Source organism: Oreochromis niloticus, linkage group LG4, assembly GCF_001858045.2.
Source record: "Oreochromis niloticus isolate F11D_XX linkage group LG4, O_niloticus_UMD_NMBU, whole genome shotgun sequence".
Classification (NCBI taxonomy): domain Eukaryota; kingdom Metazoa; phylum Chordata; class Actinopteri; order Cichliformes; family Cichlidae; genus Oreochromis; species Oreochromis niloticus.
Genome location: NC_031969.2, coordinates 21603176 through 21620750, shown reverse-complemented (window position 1 = coordinate 21620750; position 17575 = coordinate 21603176). Strand labels below are relative to the sequence as shown.

The following is a 17575-nucleotide window of genomic DNA, read 5'->3' as shown; positions in this document are numbered from 1 at the left end:
TACTCATCTTTTTTCAAACCTCTTTACTATTGCAGGTAAGTTAAACTAGAACAAGAAATATGACAAAAAGGGGAAATACAGGATGCACATCAAGCATTTTGTTACAATATTTTTTTATTATTATTTTGCTGAATAAACATATAGCAAAGGTCAGTAGAGCACATAAATCAAACAGTCACAACAGTAACTGCTCGTATTTTATGACATGAAAATGAGAACTAAACAAATGCCAAAAGCATTAAAGAGCCAGATAGATGTTAAATGCTGATTCTGACCCTTCTACTACTCAGTGGAACATTCTGACTTCTTGATGGTTTTCTCTGAAGTCTGCGAGCCCAAAGACACTTTACATGTATAAACCTTATCCATGTTCCAGTCTGATGTCTGGATGGTCAGAGAGCTGCTGATTTGGTAAGTCTGGTCTGGTCTCTGAACAGCAGTGCTGGTAGAGATCTCACTGCTCACTGGACTCCCACCAGCCAACCAGCTCACATCTGCAAAAGGCACAGACTGACTGGACAGACAGACCAGAGAAGCTGTGTTGGACTGGAGCTCAGCACTGGACGGAGGGAAGACTGTCAGGACAGGAGGAGGGAGGCTGGAGCCTGAAAATACATGAAGAACATTCAGAAACATTGAAATAAATCAATTAAATACTAGAAAAGTTTTTAAGAAAAGAACTGTGTAACAGACAGCAGTGCATGAATATAATCTATGTGCTATTATAAATGATAACTTATTGTAGCCGTGAAAAAATTTAGCTTCTGCCAAATTAGAACCAATCCTCTATAGCAGCTGAGATTTCATGTACAAACACACAAACAAGAAAACCATTTCAGGTTATGTCCTACAACATCATCATGAAGCAATTTACTATAAAATAACAAAATTGAGTAAACTGAACAAATTAATATCTTCCAAGAAAACTACAAATCAAGAGTATCTAAAGCAGTAGAAATGTTACATTTCAAACACATAAACATTTACATCAGTCAGTATTTTTTAGTCTGAAACTCTTTAATGTGAAATAAAACAAAACCAGCTATGATAAACGTTAAACAGAATACAGTTGGCTCTAAAACTGAACCAGATTAAGGTCAGAATGTCAATTTTAATTTAGTGTTTTGCCTTTTTGAGATTTGACTTTTAGATTAGTTACTACTAATGAAGACTGAATTATTTTCACATTTTGTCTTTAAACAATGTCTCATCAAAGGTTAATAGGAATGACAGAGATCAATATCTGTCTCTAATCACAAAGTTAAAGAATTACTTTAACTGAATGTAATTCAAGTTGAATTCAACTTCAACTTCAGCTTTTTCAGTTCTGAAGAAGTGAATAAAAGAAGGTTCTTGTATTTCAAGGCTTCTTTTGAATATTAATAATTGATGAATAAAAATCCGAAACATAAGATATCAAAACATAAACACTGAATAATATGAAGAAGATCTCTCCTGCTTTATAATCAGTTTAAAAGCACTTACCTGTCACAATCAGCTTGGTGCCTTGTCCGAATACCACAGTGATTCAGTTTGTATACATGGCTGTACAAAAACCTCCTGACTGTCACTGATGAGGGGAGAGGAACTGAAACATCCTGTTGAGACCAACTTTCACTGTCATCTTTATTTTCCCCTCATCAGTCTGCTTATATTTCCTAACACATTGAATGACTGAGTTTTTACTTTATTGTCACATTCAAGTTTGTTTTTCTTTTTTTTTAAGTCCAAATCAGATTGAGATGTGAGCAACACAGTTTTTCTCATGTCTTTATCCACATCTGCATCACACAGTACATTTGTAACTTGTTACTCATAAGACTAAGCTGAAGCAGTGAATATGATTTATTATCTCACACTGATGTCTTTAACTTTAACCATAATAGATTTAAAATCTGAATGAAATCAGAAAGTTAGATTTTAAAGCTGAAAGTGTCATGGTACTGGGTCTGGATTCCAGCATGTTGTGTTTTTGATTAGTTTGATTAGTTATATAATTATGTAATTGATTAATTAATTACATAATTACATAATTTCCCCAGGGATTAATAAAGTATTCTGATTAGCTATATCATTTGATTTGTTGGTTTTCATGGTTTTATTCCCATTATTGTTTTCTGCTTCTGTTACATTCTTAGTTATAGTCCTCAGCTTTCTGTTACCTTAACCTTCCCCGTGTTCCACGTTTCATGTTTAGTTACTCTTGTCTCTGTGCTCTGTGTTCGCTCTTCCCTTTCAGCCGTTTCTCCTTATAAAATCTGTGTCTCCGTGCCTGTCTTGTATTTCCTGTTTTATGTCCTGTGTTCAGTGGTTTCAGTCTTGCTTCTGCCCCGTCTTGTTATGTATGATTAGTCCCAGCTGTGTTTTCCTCCTGTTTCCCATTCCCTCGTTAACCCCTGGTGTATTTGCCTGTGTTTTTTTCTATTGCAGGTGTTGTGTCATTACCCTGTGTGCTGTGAATGTTCCTCTGAGCTCCTTGTCACCCAGGTTACTTCTGAGTCTGTTCATAGTTCCTTAGTTTTCGAGTTTTTCTGTTCCTAGTTCCTAGTTTCTAAGTTTTTTTTCTTTTCCTCTGTTTGTATTATTTAAGTTTGTTGACACAGCATTAAAGCTGCCTCCCTGAGTTCCCTCCTTGGTTTTTCGTGAGTCCTTCATGTGGGTCCTCATTCTGCCTGCCACACAGCCACACATGACAAAAACCCACATAGCAAAATTGGTATGGTCCGGATCTGGCCCACATAATGTGCTTACACGTGGCCCACATACCGCAAAGAATAACGGCCCTTTGGTGGCCCAGATCTGGTTTGCCAGAGGTGGCCCACACATGGGCCAGCACAAGGCCAGTTGCAGACACACTGGTGGTCCTGTGCTGGCCCAGAACAGTTTCAGCTCTGGCCCCAGATGTCAGCCTAATGTGTACCTTAATTAAGCCATGTAATAACAACATGTCTACAGAGATGAGGTGGAGCGGCTGTCTTCATGGTGTAAGGATAATAACCTTCTCTTAAACACGAAAAAGACTAAAGAACTCATAATCGACTACAGAAGACGTAAGACAGAAATCCAACCATTAATCATCAACGACGACTGTGTGGAGAGGGTGGCAGACTTCCGCTTCTTGGGAGTCAGCATAGAGGGAAACTTATCATGGAGTGTGAACACCTCTGAGCTACTGAAAAAGACACAACAGAGACTGTACTTTCTGAGAGTACTCAGAAAGAACAACATCACACAGAGACGTTGGTGTCTTTTTACAGAGCCTCCATCGAAAGCATACTAACATACTGCATAGGCATCTGGTACGCTAGCTGCACAGTGGCTCAGAAGAAAGCACTACAGGGAGTAATCAACGCTGCCCAAAGAACAATCGGCTTCCCTCTCCTCAAACTGGAAGATCTACACAGTTCTCGCTGCCTCAAAAGAGCTCATAACATTATAAAAGACATTTCACACCCTGGACACTCCATGTTCGAACTGTTGCCTTCAGGCAAACGATATAGAACAATATACACAAGGACTAACAGACTCAAACACAGTTTCTACCCAATTGCAATATCCTGTCTCAATGCTACCAAGAGTAGATGACGTTCACTGTCCCTGCTGTCATTTATTTATGCCCTGCTGTTGGAATGTTTTGATTGTTGAGTGATATATCAACTAGGACGTATGTCGAGTGACTGTATGTGGCATTAGGCCTGGATTGCTTGGGTGCATTTACTGTATGAGAAGATTGTATTTTATTTTATTCTCTATAGTATTTACAACATAGTTTTTAAGTATTTATTTATTTTTGTGAATGTTGCACTGATCAGAGACATCTCTCAATTTCATTGTACTTGTGACAATGACAATAAAGAATATTCTATTCTATGTGCCGGAACATAATAGTGCAAAAGTAAACTCTGTTCAGACTGATTCTTATATATTCGCCATATTCACCCAATCACACACTTTCTCTAAGCTGAGTGCTTCTTAACTACATTCATACACATTCACAATCTGGACACGCAGAGTGGTGGAGCCAGGGATCAAACCACTAACCTTGCAATTAGTAGATGACCTGCTCTACTGCCTGAGCTACAGCCACCCAGAGGTAAACATGAGTAAACCCTCACTAGGTTTTGGATAAAGTATACACTCACAAATCTGTTAAACCTGCATTTGAAACATTGGCTACCATAGCAGTATAGTATTACAACATGGCATTTGGGTCTTCTAACTAAAATAGGAAAATAGGAACATAAATAGTACCATCATTGCCAGACCTGGTCCACATCTGGTTGACATACACCCTGCCATGACACCAGTCAGTCAGAAGTGCCAGCTCGATGCCAGATCCGGGCCAGACCTGTTTTCTATGAGCCTGGGGCATATAAACCAAACCACAATCGGGCCAGATATGGCATGCCATCACATAAACAGTGCTATCTGGCCCATATCTGGATGACATACGTCTTATCATGCCAGAAGTCAGCCAGCAGTGCTGGCTTGAAACCAGATCCGAGCCAGACCTGCTTCCTATGTGGGAAGGTTCTATGTATGTGACAGTCAAGTACTTTCAGCTATTCTTTATTACATTTTGGAATTCTAAAGTGAAAAGAAGATTTGTCAAACCGTGTAGTCACATCTCACAACTGACTAAATGTCACAAAAACAAGTATGAATGGTTGTTTGCAAATATTATGACTTAGAAACTGTAGATAGTGAGTATAAAAAGCGAGAGAAATATATCCGTGTTTCCACCTTCAAATTCCACACTGTGAAAATCCAGTGAGGTGCAGTGGTGAAGGGGAAATCTAAAAGTACAGGAACTACAGAAATCTATGGCTGAACATTCAACAAGAAAAAAATGTAAAAGATACTCAGCATATCACAGCCAACACAAACAGAAAAAAAAAAACATGACACAAAGCTTTATATCAAAAACAATCGACTGTGAAAGGGATAAGGAAAATCTATTTGAGCACTGTAATGCCAGTCACTTTATATTCCTAATTTATTGAGATGACTCTTTGAAACAGTAACTATAAGTCATATCATCAGTTTTTCTGGTTCATAATCATTTTTACATGTCTGACATTAAAAGTGTTCATATAAAAGCAGTTAGAGAGGAAAAAATGTTTGTCTGTAATATCCTTATCCTCACACATCTATATATATGAATGTATGAATTACCTTTTTGTGCATATTAATCAATCATATGGTGAAACAACTTTAGTGTAGTCTGAAGATTTATTAATAAAAATTTAATAGCACTTGTGACATCTTGTGAAATTAAAAATAAAAGTTTATTTATGATATTTTATAATATAATATAACATAATTATAAATATAAAACACCAAACATTATGTACAGTGAAATTTGATTTCTTCTTGGTTGTTACTATTTTTTATTTTATTTTAAGCATCAGGAGTAAAACCTTGAGAAAAACAAGTAGAAATTTTGATAAAGTATTCATATGTGAGACAGTACGCTGCACTTCTGATTTATCAAAACTATATTCAGAGCCACATATGAATAACTTTTTTTGTGTGTATTAGTGTAGTCTGGCTGGTGTTTGTTGATAAAAATAACATTTATTTAATAATACTTTCTGTTGGTAGTGAATTTACACTGAGTTTGCTTGATGGCTCTGATATCAGGATGTGAAAGAGCATCAAAAAGCAGAAGTATCTGTGAGGAGGTTTTTGTCACAGTGTAAATCACTGTGATACGAACTCATCAACAGAGCCATCCCATGTCTTACAATAATAGACTGCAGAGTCTCCCTCCTCCACATTGCTGATGATCAAACGATAATCTGTTGTTGACTGATGAGTGGATGTGAATTTTGGAGAGGAGAACCCAGAGCCATAGGTTGGTGAACTATGGCTATGATAAAAATACAGCACAAACTGAGGAACTCCTCCTGGGATCTGTTTATACCAACGACAATAGCTGCCAGTAACAGTCCCCAGGTTACAGTCCATGGTGGCTGTCTCTCCTTTCCTCACTGATAAACCAGGAGGTTTCTGTGTCAGCACCGTCACACCACTCACACCTGCAAACAACAAGAAGACATGGAGTCAAGAGAAACACACTGAAATCTGTGTCCAAATGTGCAATATAAGTCAACGTGTTTACATGTTAGAGCAGTGATGAGAGCACAGAGAGTCACCAGCATGTTCTCACTGTTTGACGAAAGATGAACTTGTAGCTTCGAAACGGACTGTACTGCGTTTGTTGGATAAAGAGGGGAGGTGCTGGAGGAGCCATTATATAAAATGACTAACAGGAGGAGGAGCATCAAAAATGTATATGCAAAATCTTTTGTCTTTACTATATTTATCACTATTTGTGTTGTTCTCCCGCCTATCAACCCATTACACCATTATTATTTTTTCTTTCTTTCTTTTTTTTAACCTTTTTTCCTTTTTGCTGAAGCATATAGTTAGGACTGGATTCGGTGACCCTGAATCCTTCCTTTTTACAGTGCAATAGATTTAGGCAGCTGGAGGATTCCTATGATTCACTGAGTGTTTCTTCTCAGGTCACCTTTCTCCCTCACTATGTGTCTATACATACAGTGCTCAGCATAAATGAGTACACTCCATTTAAAAAGTAGAAATTTAATCAGTAGCTCAATGAACAGAAGAACAGTTTCCAAAATTTTCACAAGGCTGAGTTTTATTGAACATTTGTTTATCTCCATAACATGAAATAAGGTTAATAATATAACTTAGATCACAAAATCTTCAGTTTTACTCAAATTGGTTGAAGCAAAAATGAATATACCCCACAACAAAAACTACTACATTTAGTATTTTGTATGACCACCATGATTTTCAAGGTCTGTAGGGAGAAGAGATCCTAAAACTCATAAAGAAACAGAGGGTACAAGAACTGGAAGAGGATATTAGCTTTCATTCATAAATCAAATCAATTCTGACATCTAATTTCATAATTGTAATGATTATGTTTAGACTGTATGTGGAGATGTCCAAATGTCTGATGTCCACTAAACTAATATAATAATTTCAGTCCCATTTCGTTCTGAGCTTATTCTGATGACTCTTCAAAAGATATACAAGCTCATATCATGAGTGTTTCTGGTTCATATTCATTTTTCACAGCCATGTCTGACATAAAACTGTTCTTATAAAAGTAGTTAGAGAAGAAAACAATATTTACCTCCAGTGTGTTCATCTCTAATGTCTGTTTTCTGATTAATCAAAACTGTAATTTAATAGCCATATATGAACAATTCTTTTTAAACTTTGTTTTACTCAATATAATTGTGAAACAGCATTTGTAATCTGAAGTTTGTCACTGAAAAATTATTAATTTATTTTAATTGTTTTATATTTATTATATCTTTCTGTACACCAAGCTTCCTTGATGTCTTTGTTATCAGTATGTTTGGGCCTTTCTCTTAATTGCCCCTTGGGGATAAATAAAGTCTTCTGAATCTGAATGTGAATCTGAATGTGTACATTGAGTTGAGGAGGAGGAGCCGTGGATCTCTCTCTCTCTCTCTCTCTCTCTCTCGCTCTGGCACTAGATTGAGCCTTCACATTTATCATTACATGAAATCAAGTAGAGAATTTAAGCTTTTGCTTAGTGTGGCCCATTTTTTCATAAAGTTTATATATCTGAAATAAAAGGAAGCTGGTAATACTGCCACTACGATGACTAATCAAAACTGGTGGTAGCATTGAAATGACAGTGGGCTCAAGAGGTGTTGGTAGACCCTTTTAAAAGTTATTATAATTATAAATATAAAACATCAAGCACTACACACTACCTAAAGGTTAATGTCACAGAATGATACTCATGATACTTTAAGTAACAGGAGTAAAACCTTGAGGGAATAAATAGCATCTGCTTTTATGGCACCATAACAGCTCATTTTAAACGGTGTGCTTGTCTTTTGGATGCTCACCTTTTCTTCACCTGTCCTCCTCTTTAGGTATCTCACCAGTCTGCTGCACTCCTAATCTCCTCTGCTCCCTCCTCCTGATTTCTCTTCTGTCCTAATTGCAAAAAAGAATGTGTCAATAAACCTCCATCCAAATTTATGTATCAACTTATTTTATATATCAACTCAATCATGCATAATTTCATGCCCCAAGAGCTAAATAGTTCTCAAAGTCAATACTAAATGCCAGTTGCAGGTCAATATTTAAATCAGCTGATGACTCATATCAGCCATCATTCTGTTGCTTTTTATTATTATTATTTATTGCTTTTTATTCCTACTGGATTCTGTGCATTTGGCATCTACCATTTGCCTTCACATTCACATGACCTTCTCTTTTATTAATTTGTTTGTTCTATTTCCATCCATTCACTTCCGCTTATCCTTTTCAGCGTCGCAGGGGGCGCTGGAGCCTATCCCAGCTGTCATAGGGCGAGAAGCGGGGTACACCCTGGACAGGTCGCCAGTCTGTCACAGGGCCAACACACAGGGACAGACAACCATACGCACTCACATTCACACCTAGTGGCAATTTGGATTATCCAATTAACCTATCCCCACAAGTTGCATGTCTTTGGATGGTGGGAGGAAGCCGGAGTACCTGGAGGGAACCCACGCAAACACGGGGAGAACATGCAAACTCACACAGAAAGACCCGGCCTGATGGTGGAATTGAACTCAGGACCTTCTTGCTGTGCGGCAACAGTGCTAACCACCGTGCCACCATGCTACCCTTGTTCTCTTTCATTTGCAGTATTTTATTTTTAGAGTACTTTAATAATCACTCTCCTTTTACACATTTCATTCATTTCACAGTGTGTAGTGTGTTCAAATATCCACTAGATTTCATTAATCCTCAGTGAACATGGAACATAACATAACATGTTAACTTCTACTGTATGCAGCACTGCTGACATTTACAAATAGCTAGAACCAGAGTCTATGTTCCCAGGAGCAGTTTACACTGAAAGCCCTAAAATAATAGCCCACAGAACAGTGTAAATTTTGAACTCCCGACTGGAAAAGAGAGGTGACGCTTAACTGAGAGTGAAGATTTATTTCCAAGTGCAGTATTTCTTCATTAATTTAAACCATTGTGAGAAAATAAATTCTTAATAAATTCTCCTCCTCAATATTTTTCAACATGAGAAATTTTTTTTAATTTCACTGATACAACAGGAGCCATGTGTTTCACCACCATGTTGACACTCTGTTGAATGGACTTGGAACCACACTGTTTAAAGGCAGGAAATGACGAAGAGATGTAATGTTGTTGGATCTATTTAATATGTTATAGGAAAATTACTTTCCATGTAGGACTCAATAATCAGGATTCTTCCAAGTTCTTGAGCCCTATGTGGATCCTATGTGAGTCCCAGTTATTGATTCTTCTAGCTCTTAAAGAAATAAAGAAAAAAATGACAAAAATTTGATAGGCTCTGGCTATAGAGAGATGTAAAACACGACAATGAGTGAAATGAATGAAACAAATGAAGACTAAACCAAACAAAAAAGAAAAATAAGAAGAAGAAAAAAGTGAAAAAAGTGCAAGAATTTACATTTCATTTCAGTTTTGTCATGAACTGTTGGAAATACGAGAATGGGACCCAAGAGCAGACTCAGTACACGAGTCGAACTATTTACAAGGTTTATTTACAAAATGTGAACTTAAACAAGAACATGGCTAGAAACTGAAACTTAAACAGAGCTAGAGCCGAGGAAGATTGAGGGCGCTGAAATGCTTAAACACAGGAGGCACACGGAGAGCCAAGGAACAGGGAACTCTGCAACACAAGAGAGGGAGGTTTCTGGGCAGGAAGGCAAGTGAATGACCAGAGGCACACGGTGCGTGTGGGGTGTGTTCACTTGCAGATTGGAGATGGTGAGTCCTGGGGGAGGTGTCTGTGAGAGTGTCCACTTGGGTGAGTACGATGAAAGATGTCCAGTCCCGGAGGAGTGACAACAGGCAGGAGGCAGGCGGGTGAACGAGGTGAGTATGGTCCTTAGTTTGGGATCTGACTGTAGTAGTTGGTGCAATACGGACCAGAACTGAAGCGTGAATGTGGCAGGAGGAGAATCTGGTAGGAACTGAGGACATAGAGCAGCGTTAGATACAGGACAGAGGACTATGGATCAGTCCACTAGGAAGCCAAGTTAGCACCAGAGATAGCAGGACAAACTGGCGATGAGAAGCAGGCAGTGCCGGTTTAAAAATCCTCCTTCTGATTGTTCCTGGATGAGGAGCAAGTGAGGTGCTGAAAACCCCGCCTTGGAGGATGGCCTGGACGCCTCTCGCACACAAAAATCCCTAGACACTCCTACGCAGCAGGTTTCCATTACTGTAGATTGCAAACTTGGAGTCTCGTTACACATGCAAAGATGTGGCCAGTCTCTAGCTTGCTCAGTAAATACTATTATTACAACCAACAACTTCAAACAAATATACCCTCTTGTTAAAATATGGACTGATGACTTCTTAGCATTTACACAAGAATATGTTGAGAAATTATATCATTATTTACCAACATATCTGTGTAGGCTGTCAGTCATCCAGGTCATGGCAGTCTAAGGAACTTGGGGAAAAAAGCGACTGGATGAGAGCACAGAGAGCCACCAGCATGTTTTCAGTTTGAGCTGAGAATGGACTTGTAAGGTTGAGAGCCACTACTACCTTTGTTGGATAAAGAGAGGAGGTGCTGGAGGAGCCTTTTTATAAAACAACAAACAGGAGGAGGAGCTTTGAAAATATGTATAATTTTTGTCTTGACTACATTTACAGCTATTGGTGGTGACAATGTCTCCTGTCTGTCACTCCAGTAAAATGTGATCATCGTAATTTCTTTCTTTTTTAATTGTTTTTTTAAATTTTATAATCACTTTTATACTCATGTACTACTTAAGAAAGAATTTTTTATTTGCTATATTTAACACTTTATCTTTCTGATTTTATTCAAATTTTAAATCAAGTATTGTTAGATTTTAAAGTTTCTCAAAAGGTGCCAATCAAGTTGTTTCAGCATTAGTTCTGTGTAAACCATCCTTTGTTAAATTTTGCGATCATGCAACTAAGTTTCAGAAAATTATGAATGAAGGTTTGCAGATGTGATGACCAAAAACAGTTGATGGCTATTTTAAAAAGAAAGAGAAATATTAAAGTGTTTCCACCATCAGGAGGAAAAGGGAATCCTGAAAATACAGAGTACAAAAATCTATGTTTGAACTCTTATCGTCAGTGATTCTGGTTCATATTCATTTTCACATGTCTGACATGAAAAGTGTTTTTATGAAAGCAGTTAGAGAAGAACAAATGTTTATCTGTAATATGCTTATCCTCACACATCTACTTTCTGATTCATCAAAATTAATTTAAGAGCCATATGTCAATAACTTTTTGTGTGTATTAGTCAATCATATGGTGAAACAATATTTGAATAGTCTGATGGTTGTCACTAAAAAAATAATAACAGGTAGTGTGTTTAGACTGAGCTTCCAAGATGTCTTTGTTATCAGTATTTGTAAAAATCTCAAAAAGCAGAAGTATCCGTGAGGAGGCTTTTGTCATAGTGTAAATCACTGTGATGCGAACTCATTAACAGAGCTGTCCCATGTCTTACAGTAATAGACTGCAGAGTCTCCCTCCTCCACATTGTTGATGATTAAACGATAATCTGTTGTTGACTGATGAGTGGATGTGAATTTTGGAGCAGAGAACCGAGAGCCGTAAAATGAAGAACTGTAGGTATGATGAAACCTCAGTACAAACTGAGGAACTCCTCCTGGAATCTGTTTATACCACCGAGCGTTACTGAGAGTAACAGTCCCTAGGCTACAGTCCATGGTGGCTGTCTCTCCTTTGCTCACTGATAAAACAGGAGGTTTCTGTGTCAGCGCCATCACACCACTCACACCTGCAAACAAGAAGACATGGAGTCAAGACAAACAAACAGACTAATAAATCTTTCTTGAGGTCTGATTGGACGTATAAGTCCTCTTTACATGTTAATGCAGTGATCACAGTACAGAGAGTCAGCAGCATGTTGTCGATGTGAGCTGAGAATTGACAAGAAAATGTGAAGAAAATGTGCTGGTTGAGCCATTTAATATAACTAGGAGGAGGAGGAGCTGTGAATCTCTCTCTCTCTCTCTCTGCTTCTCTCTATCTCTTTCTTTCTGGATTGGTTCCTTTGTTAAATTCTATTAAATTATCTATCATTTCTCATTTAACTGGATATCTTTTTACCACTGCCACTAGATTGAGCCTTCACATTTATCATTAAATAAAATCAAGTAGAGATTTCAGTTTTGCTTAGTGTGGACCATTCTTTTGTAAAGTTTACATATCTGAAATAAAAGGAAGCTGGTAAAACTCATATAAAAAAAGTAATACTGCCATTACTGTGACTATGACTAATGCAAACTGGTGGTAACATTGAAACAGGGGGTTCAGGTGCATTGGGAGACTTGAAACATTGGGGTCTTAGTACAGCGCTGAAATCTTTTGGAGTTTCTGTTAATAACAGCACCTTTTTAATTAAAAGGTTATTTATCATATTTTATAGTCAAATTAATATAATTATAGATATATAAAATATCAACCAATATGTACTGCCTAGAGCTTGATGTCACAGAATGATACTGAAATAAACAAACAGTGAAATTTGATTTCTTCTTGTTTGTTACCGTTTGTTATTTTAAGCAACAGGAGTAAAACCTTGAGAAAAACAAGTGAAAATGTTGATAAAGTATTCATATATGAGACATTATGCTGACAGTACTTAGTTCAATTTTTAAACTTTCTGATTCATCAAAACTAATTTAAGAGCCATATAGGACTGACTTTTTTGTGTGTATTAGTGAATCATATCGTGAAACAACATTATTGAATTCTGATGTCTGTCAATAAAAATAACATTTATTTAATAATACTTTCTGTAGGTGGTTAGTTTACACTGAGCTTTCACTTAAGTCTTTGTTATCAGGATGTGTAAATCTCAAAAAGCAGAAGTAACAGTGAGGAGGTTTTTGTCACAGTGTAAATCACTGTGATACGTGCTCATTAACAGAGCCGTCCCATGTATGGCAGTGATAAACTGCAGAGTCTCCCTCCTCCACATTGTTGATGATCAAACGATAATCTTTTGTTGACTGATGAGTGGATGTGAATTTTGGAGCAGAGAACCCAGATCCATATTGTGGAGAACTCCAGCCATGATACATCCTCAGCACATACTGAGGAACTCCTCCTGGAATCTGTTTATACCAACGAGCATCATTAGTAACAGTCCCCAGGTTACAGTCCATGGTGGCTGTCTCTCCCTTCCTCACTGATAGAAGAGGTTTCTGTGTCAGCACCGTCACACCACTCACACCTGCAAACAACAAGAAGACATGGAGTCAAGAGAAACAAACAGACTAATAAATCTTTCTTGGGGTCTGATTGGATGTATAAGTCCTCTTTACATGTTAATGCAGTGATGAGAGTACAGAGAGTCAGCAGCATGTTGTTGATGTGAGCTGAGAATTGACAAGAAAATGTGAAGAAAAGGTTCTGGTTGAGCCATTTAATACAACTAGGAGAAGGAGGAGCTGTGAATCTCTCTCTCTCTCTCTCTCTCTCTCTCTCTCTCTCTCTCTCTCTCTCTCTCTCTCTCTCTCTCTCTCTGTCTGGCACTAGATTGAGCCTTCACATTTATCATTAAATGATATCAAGTAGAAAATTTAAGCTTTTGCTTAGTGTGGACCATTCTTTTGTAAAGTTTATATATTTGAAATAAAAAGAAGCTGGTAAAAATTCAAAAAAGTAATACTGCCACTACTGTGACTCTGACTCTGACTAATCTAAACTGGTGGTAGCACTGAAACGACAGTGGGCAGGTAGACAGGTAGACCCTTTTAAAAAGTTATTATAATTATAAATATAAAACATCAAACATTACGTACTACCTAAAGGTTGATGTCACAATGATACTGATGATACTTCAAGCAACAGGAGTAAAACCTTGAGAAAACAAAGTAAAAATGTTGATGAAGTGTTCATATGCAAGACAGTATGCTGACAGTACTTAGCTCAACTTGTAGTTTACCAACCCTGGCTAAATAGCATCTGCTTTTATAGCACCATAACAGCTCCTTTTAAATGGTGCGCTTGTCTTTTGGATGCTCACCTTTTCCTCACCTGTCCTCCTCTTTTGGTATCTCACCAATCTGCTGCACTCCTAATGTCCTCTGCTCCCTCCTCCTGGTCTCTTTCCTGTCCTGATTGCAAAAAAGAACGTGTCAATAAAAGTCCATCCAAATCTATGTATCAACTTCTTTTATATACTGACTCAACCAATTGCCTAATAATGCATAATTTCATGCCCCAAGAGCTAAATAGTTCTCAAAGTCAATACTAAATGCCAGCTGCAGGTCAATATTTAAAGCAGCTGATGATTCATATCAGCCATCATTCTGTTGCTGTTTATTCCTACTGGATTCTGTGCATTTTCCACCACATGGCATCTGTCTTCATATTCACATGACCTTTTCTTTTTTGCAGTATTTTATTTTTAGAGTACTTTAATAATCACTCTCCTTTTACACATTTCATTCATTTCACACAAACTATCCTGTGTAGTGGGTTCAAATGTCCACTAGATTTCATTAATCCTCAGTGAACATGGAACATAACATAACCCGTTAACTTTTGTAGCACTGAAGAGATTTACAAATAGCTAGCACCAGAATCTAGGTTCTTAAGACCAGTTTATACTGGAAGCCCTAAAATAATAGCCCACAGACCAGTGTAAATTTTGAACTGCCGGCTGGAGTAGAGAGGTGATGCTTTACTGAGTGTGAAGATTTATTTCCAAGTGCAGTATTTCTTCATTAATTTAAACCATTGTGAGAAAATGATTTCTTGATAAATTCTCCTCCTCAATATTCTATGCACTAAAATTTAACAGTATCTCTTCAATCACTTTGAATTTACATTATCAGCAATGCAAACAACCAACATGACACATTTTTTAATGTCACTGATACAACAGGAGCCATGTGTTGAGAATGTACTTGGAACCACACTGTTTAACGGCAGGAAATGAGGAAGAGAGGAAATGTTGTTGGATCTATTTAATACATTATAGGAAAATTACTTCCCACATAGGACCCAGTAATTGGGATTCTTCCAAGTTTTTGAGTCCTATGTGAGTCCCAGTTATTGATTCTTCCAGGTCTTAAAGAAATAAAGAAAAAACAATGACAAAAATTTGATAGGCTCTGGCTATAGACAGATGTAAAACACTACAATGGATGAAATGAATGAACACTAAACCAAACAAAAAAGAAAAATAAGAATAAAAAGAAAGTGAAATGTTTACAAGAATTTACATTTCATTTCAGTTTTATCATGAACTGTTGGAAATACGAAAATGGGGCCCAAAGAGCATACTCAGTACACGAGTTGAATGATTTACAAGGTTTATTTACAAAATGTGAACTCAGTTCACATTTCAGTTTCTAGCCAACAAGAACATGGCTAGAAACTGAAACTTAAACAGGTGAGCTAGAGCCAAGGAAGGTGCTTAAACACAGGGGGCACATGGAGAGCCAAGGAACAGGGAGCTCTGCAAAAGAAGAGAGGGAGGTTACTGGACAGGAAGGCAAGAGAATGACCAGAGGTGAGTACGTACTGCTATTGGGTGCAGATTGGAGATGAGTCCTTGGGGAGGTGTCCATGAGAGTGTGATGAGCACGGTGAAGGAGGATATCCAGTCCCAGAGGAGTGACAACAGGCAGGAGGGCAGGCGGGTATACGAAGTTCTTAGTTTGAGATCTGACTGTAGTAGTTGGAGCAATTCGGACCAGAACTGAAGCGTGAAAGTGGCAGGAGGAGAATCTGGTAGGAACTGAGGACAGAGAGCAGTGTTAGATACAGGACGGTGGACCATGGAATTGATCACTAGGAAGCCAAGTTAGCACCAGTGATAGCAGGATGAACTGGCAATGAGGTTTAAAATCCTCCTTCTGACTGATCCTGGATGAGCAGCAGGTGAGGTGCCGAAAAGTAAGCCTTGGAGGATGGTCTGGACACACCCTGGAAAATCCCCAGACATTCCTACGGAACATGACAGGTTTCAGTTAGATTAGTTTTCAGTGTGACCTGAGAATGGACTCGTAACGTTGAGAGGCCGTAATACCTTTGTTGGATAAAGAGAGGAGGTGCTGGAGGAGCCTTTTTATAAAACAACAAACAGGAGAAGCTTTGAAAATATGTATAATTTTTGTCTTGACTACATTTACAGCTATTGGTGGTAACAATGTCTCCTGCCTGTTACTCCGTTACAATGTGATCATCTTCTGATTGTTTTTTCATTTCTTTCTTTTTTAATTAATTTTTTGTTTTAATAATCACTTTTATACTCATATACTACTTAAGAAAGAATTTCTTATTTGATATATCTAACACTTTAGCTTTCTCATTTCATTCAGATTTTAAATCAATTATTGTTAGATTTTAAAGATTCTCAAAAAGTGCCAATAAAGTAATTTTAGCATTAGTTCTGTGTAAACCATCCTTTGTTAAATTTTGCAATCACACAACTTACTAAATGTCAGAAAATTATAAATGAAAGTTTGTTTGCAAATGTGATGACCAAAAACAACTGATGGCGATTTTAAAAAGAAAGAAATATTAAAGTGTTTTCACCATCAGGAGGGAAAGGGAAATCTGAAAATACAGAGTACAAAAATCTATGATTGAACTCTTATCGTCAGTGATTCTGGTTCATATTCGTTCTCACATGTCTGACATGAAAAGTGTTTTTATAAAAGCATTTAGGGAAGAACAAATGTTTATCTGTAATATGCTTATCCTCACACATCTACTTTCTGATTCATCAAAATTAATTTAAGCGCCATATATGAATAACTTTTTTGTGTGTACTAGTCAATCATATGGTGAAACAATATTTGAATAGTCTGATGGTTGTCACTAAAAAAAGTTAAGAACAGCTGGTGTGTTTACACTGAGCTTCTATGATGTCTTTGTTATCAGTATGTGTAAAAGATTTCAAAAAGCAGAAGTAACAGTGAAGAGGTTTTTGTCACAGTGTAAATCACTGTGATACAGCATCGTTGCTGTCCCATGTCTTACAGTAATAAACTGCAGAGTCTCCCTCCTCCACATTCTTGACAATCAAACGATAATCTGTTGTTGACTGATGAGTGGATGTGAATTTTGGAGAGGAGAACCCAGAGCCATAATATGAAGAACTGTAGCTGCGATGAAACCGCAGCACGTACTGAGGAACTCCTCCTGGAATCTGTTTATACCAACGAGCAGCACTATTAGTAACAGTCCCCAGGTTACAGTCCATGGTGGCTGTCTCTCCTTCCCTCACTGATAAAACAGGAGGTTTCTGTGTCACCACCGTCACCCCACTCACACCTGCAAACAACAAGAAGACATGGAGTCAAAAGAAACAGTGACTGATAATTCTTGCTGTATAATTTGGTATATAAAACTCTTTACATGTTAGAGCAGTGGTCAGAGTACAGAGAGTCACCAGCATGTTGTCGGTGTCAGCTGAGATTTGACGGTAAGATTAGAAGAGGAGGTACTGGAGTAGCCATTTAAT

General features: G+C 37.6%; 1 protein-coding gene and 1 long non-coding RNA gene across 5 annotated transcripts; both read right to left on the bottom strand.

Annotated features, from left to right (window-relative positions):
- Window positions 1-94: 94 nt before the first annotated feature.
- LOC100698499 (immunoglobulin lambda-1 light chain) lies at window positions 95-17529 on the bottom strand. 4 transcript variants are annotated; one of them, XM_025906254.1, is made up of 5 exons: window positions 17470-17529; window positions 17271-17385; window positions 5716-5926; window positions 1486-1519; window positions 95-605 (listed from the first exon to the last, which is right to left on the bottom strand). In XM_025906254.1, exons 1-5 carry the CDS (start codon window positions 17507-17509, stop codon window positions 283-285), a joined length of 723 nt encoding a protein of 240 aa, XP_025762039.1. In that variant the 5' UTR covers window positions 17510-17529; the 3' UTR covers window positions 95-282. The 4 variants fall into 4 exon arrangements, with proteins under 4 accessions (XP_025762039.1, XP_025762041.1, XP_025762040.1 ...); XM_025906256.1 differs by lacking the exon at window positions 5716-5926 and having other exon boundaries at window positions 17066-17385; XM_025906255.1 differs by lacking the exons at window positions 5716-5926; window positions 17271-17385; window positions 17470-17529 and adding exons at window positions 13008-13327; window positions 13419-13473.
- On the bottom strand, window positions 9593-11739 carry LOC112846603 (uncharacterized). Its single transcript, XR_003219634.1, has 3 exons — window positions 10481-11739; window positions 9825-10046; window positions 9593-9742 (listed from the first exon to the last, which is right to left on the bottom strand). It is a non-coding gene; the product is annotated as an uncharacterized LOC112846603 (long non-coding RNA).
- Window positions 17530-17575: the final 46 nt, after the last annotated feature.

What these genes read in the sequence shown, in the direction of transcription:
- LOC100698499 (XM_025906254.1), bottom strand. Translation starts at nt 17,509, where the DNA reads ATGCTGGTGACTCTCTGTACTCTGACCACTGCTCTAACAT. An exon ending in TCTGACCACTGCTCTAACAT is followed by an intron (nt 17,386 to 17,469) that starts GTAAAGAGTTTT and finishes TGTTGTTTGCAG; the next exon opens with GTGTGAGTGGGGTGACGGTG. An exon ending in ACTAATAGTGCTGCTCGTTG is followed by an intron (nt 5,927 to 17,270) that starts GTATAAACAGAT and finishes CTATTGTCGTTG; the next exon opens with GTATAAACAGATCCCAGGAG.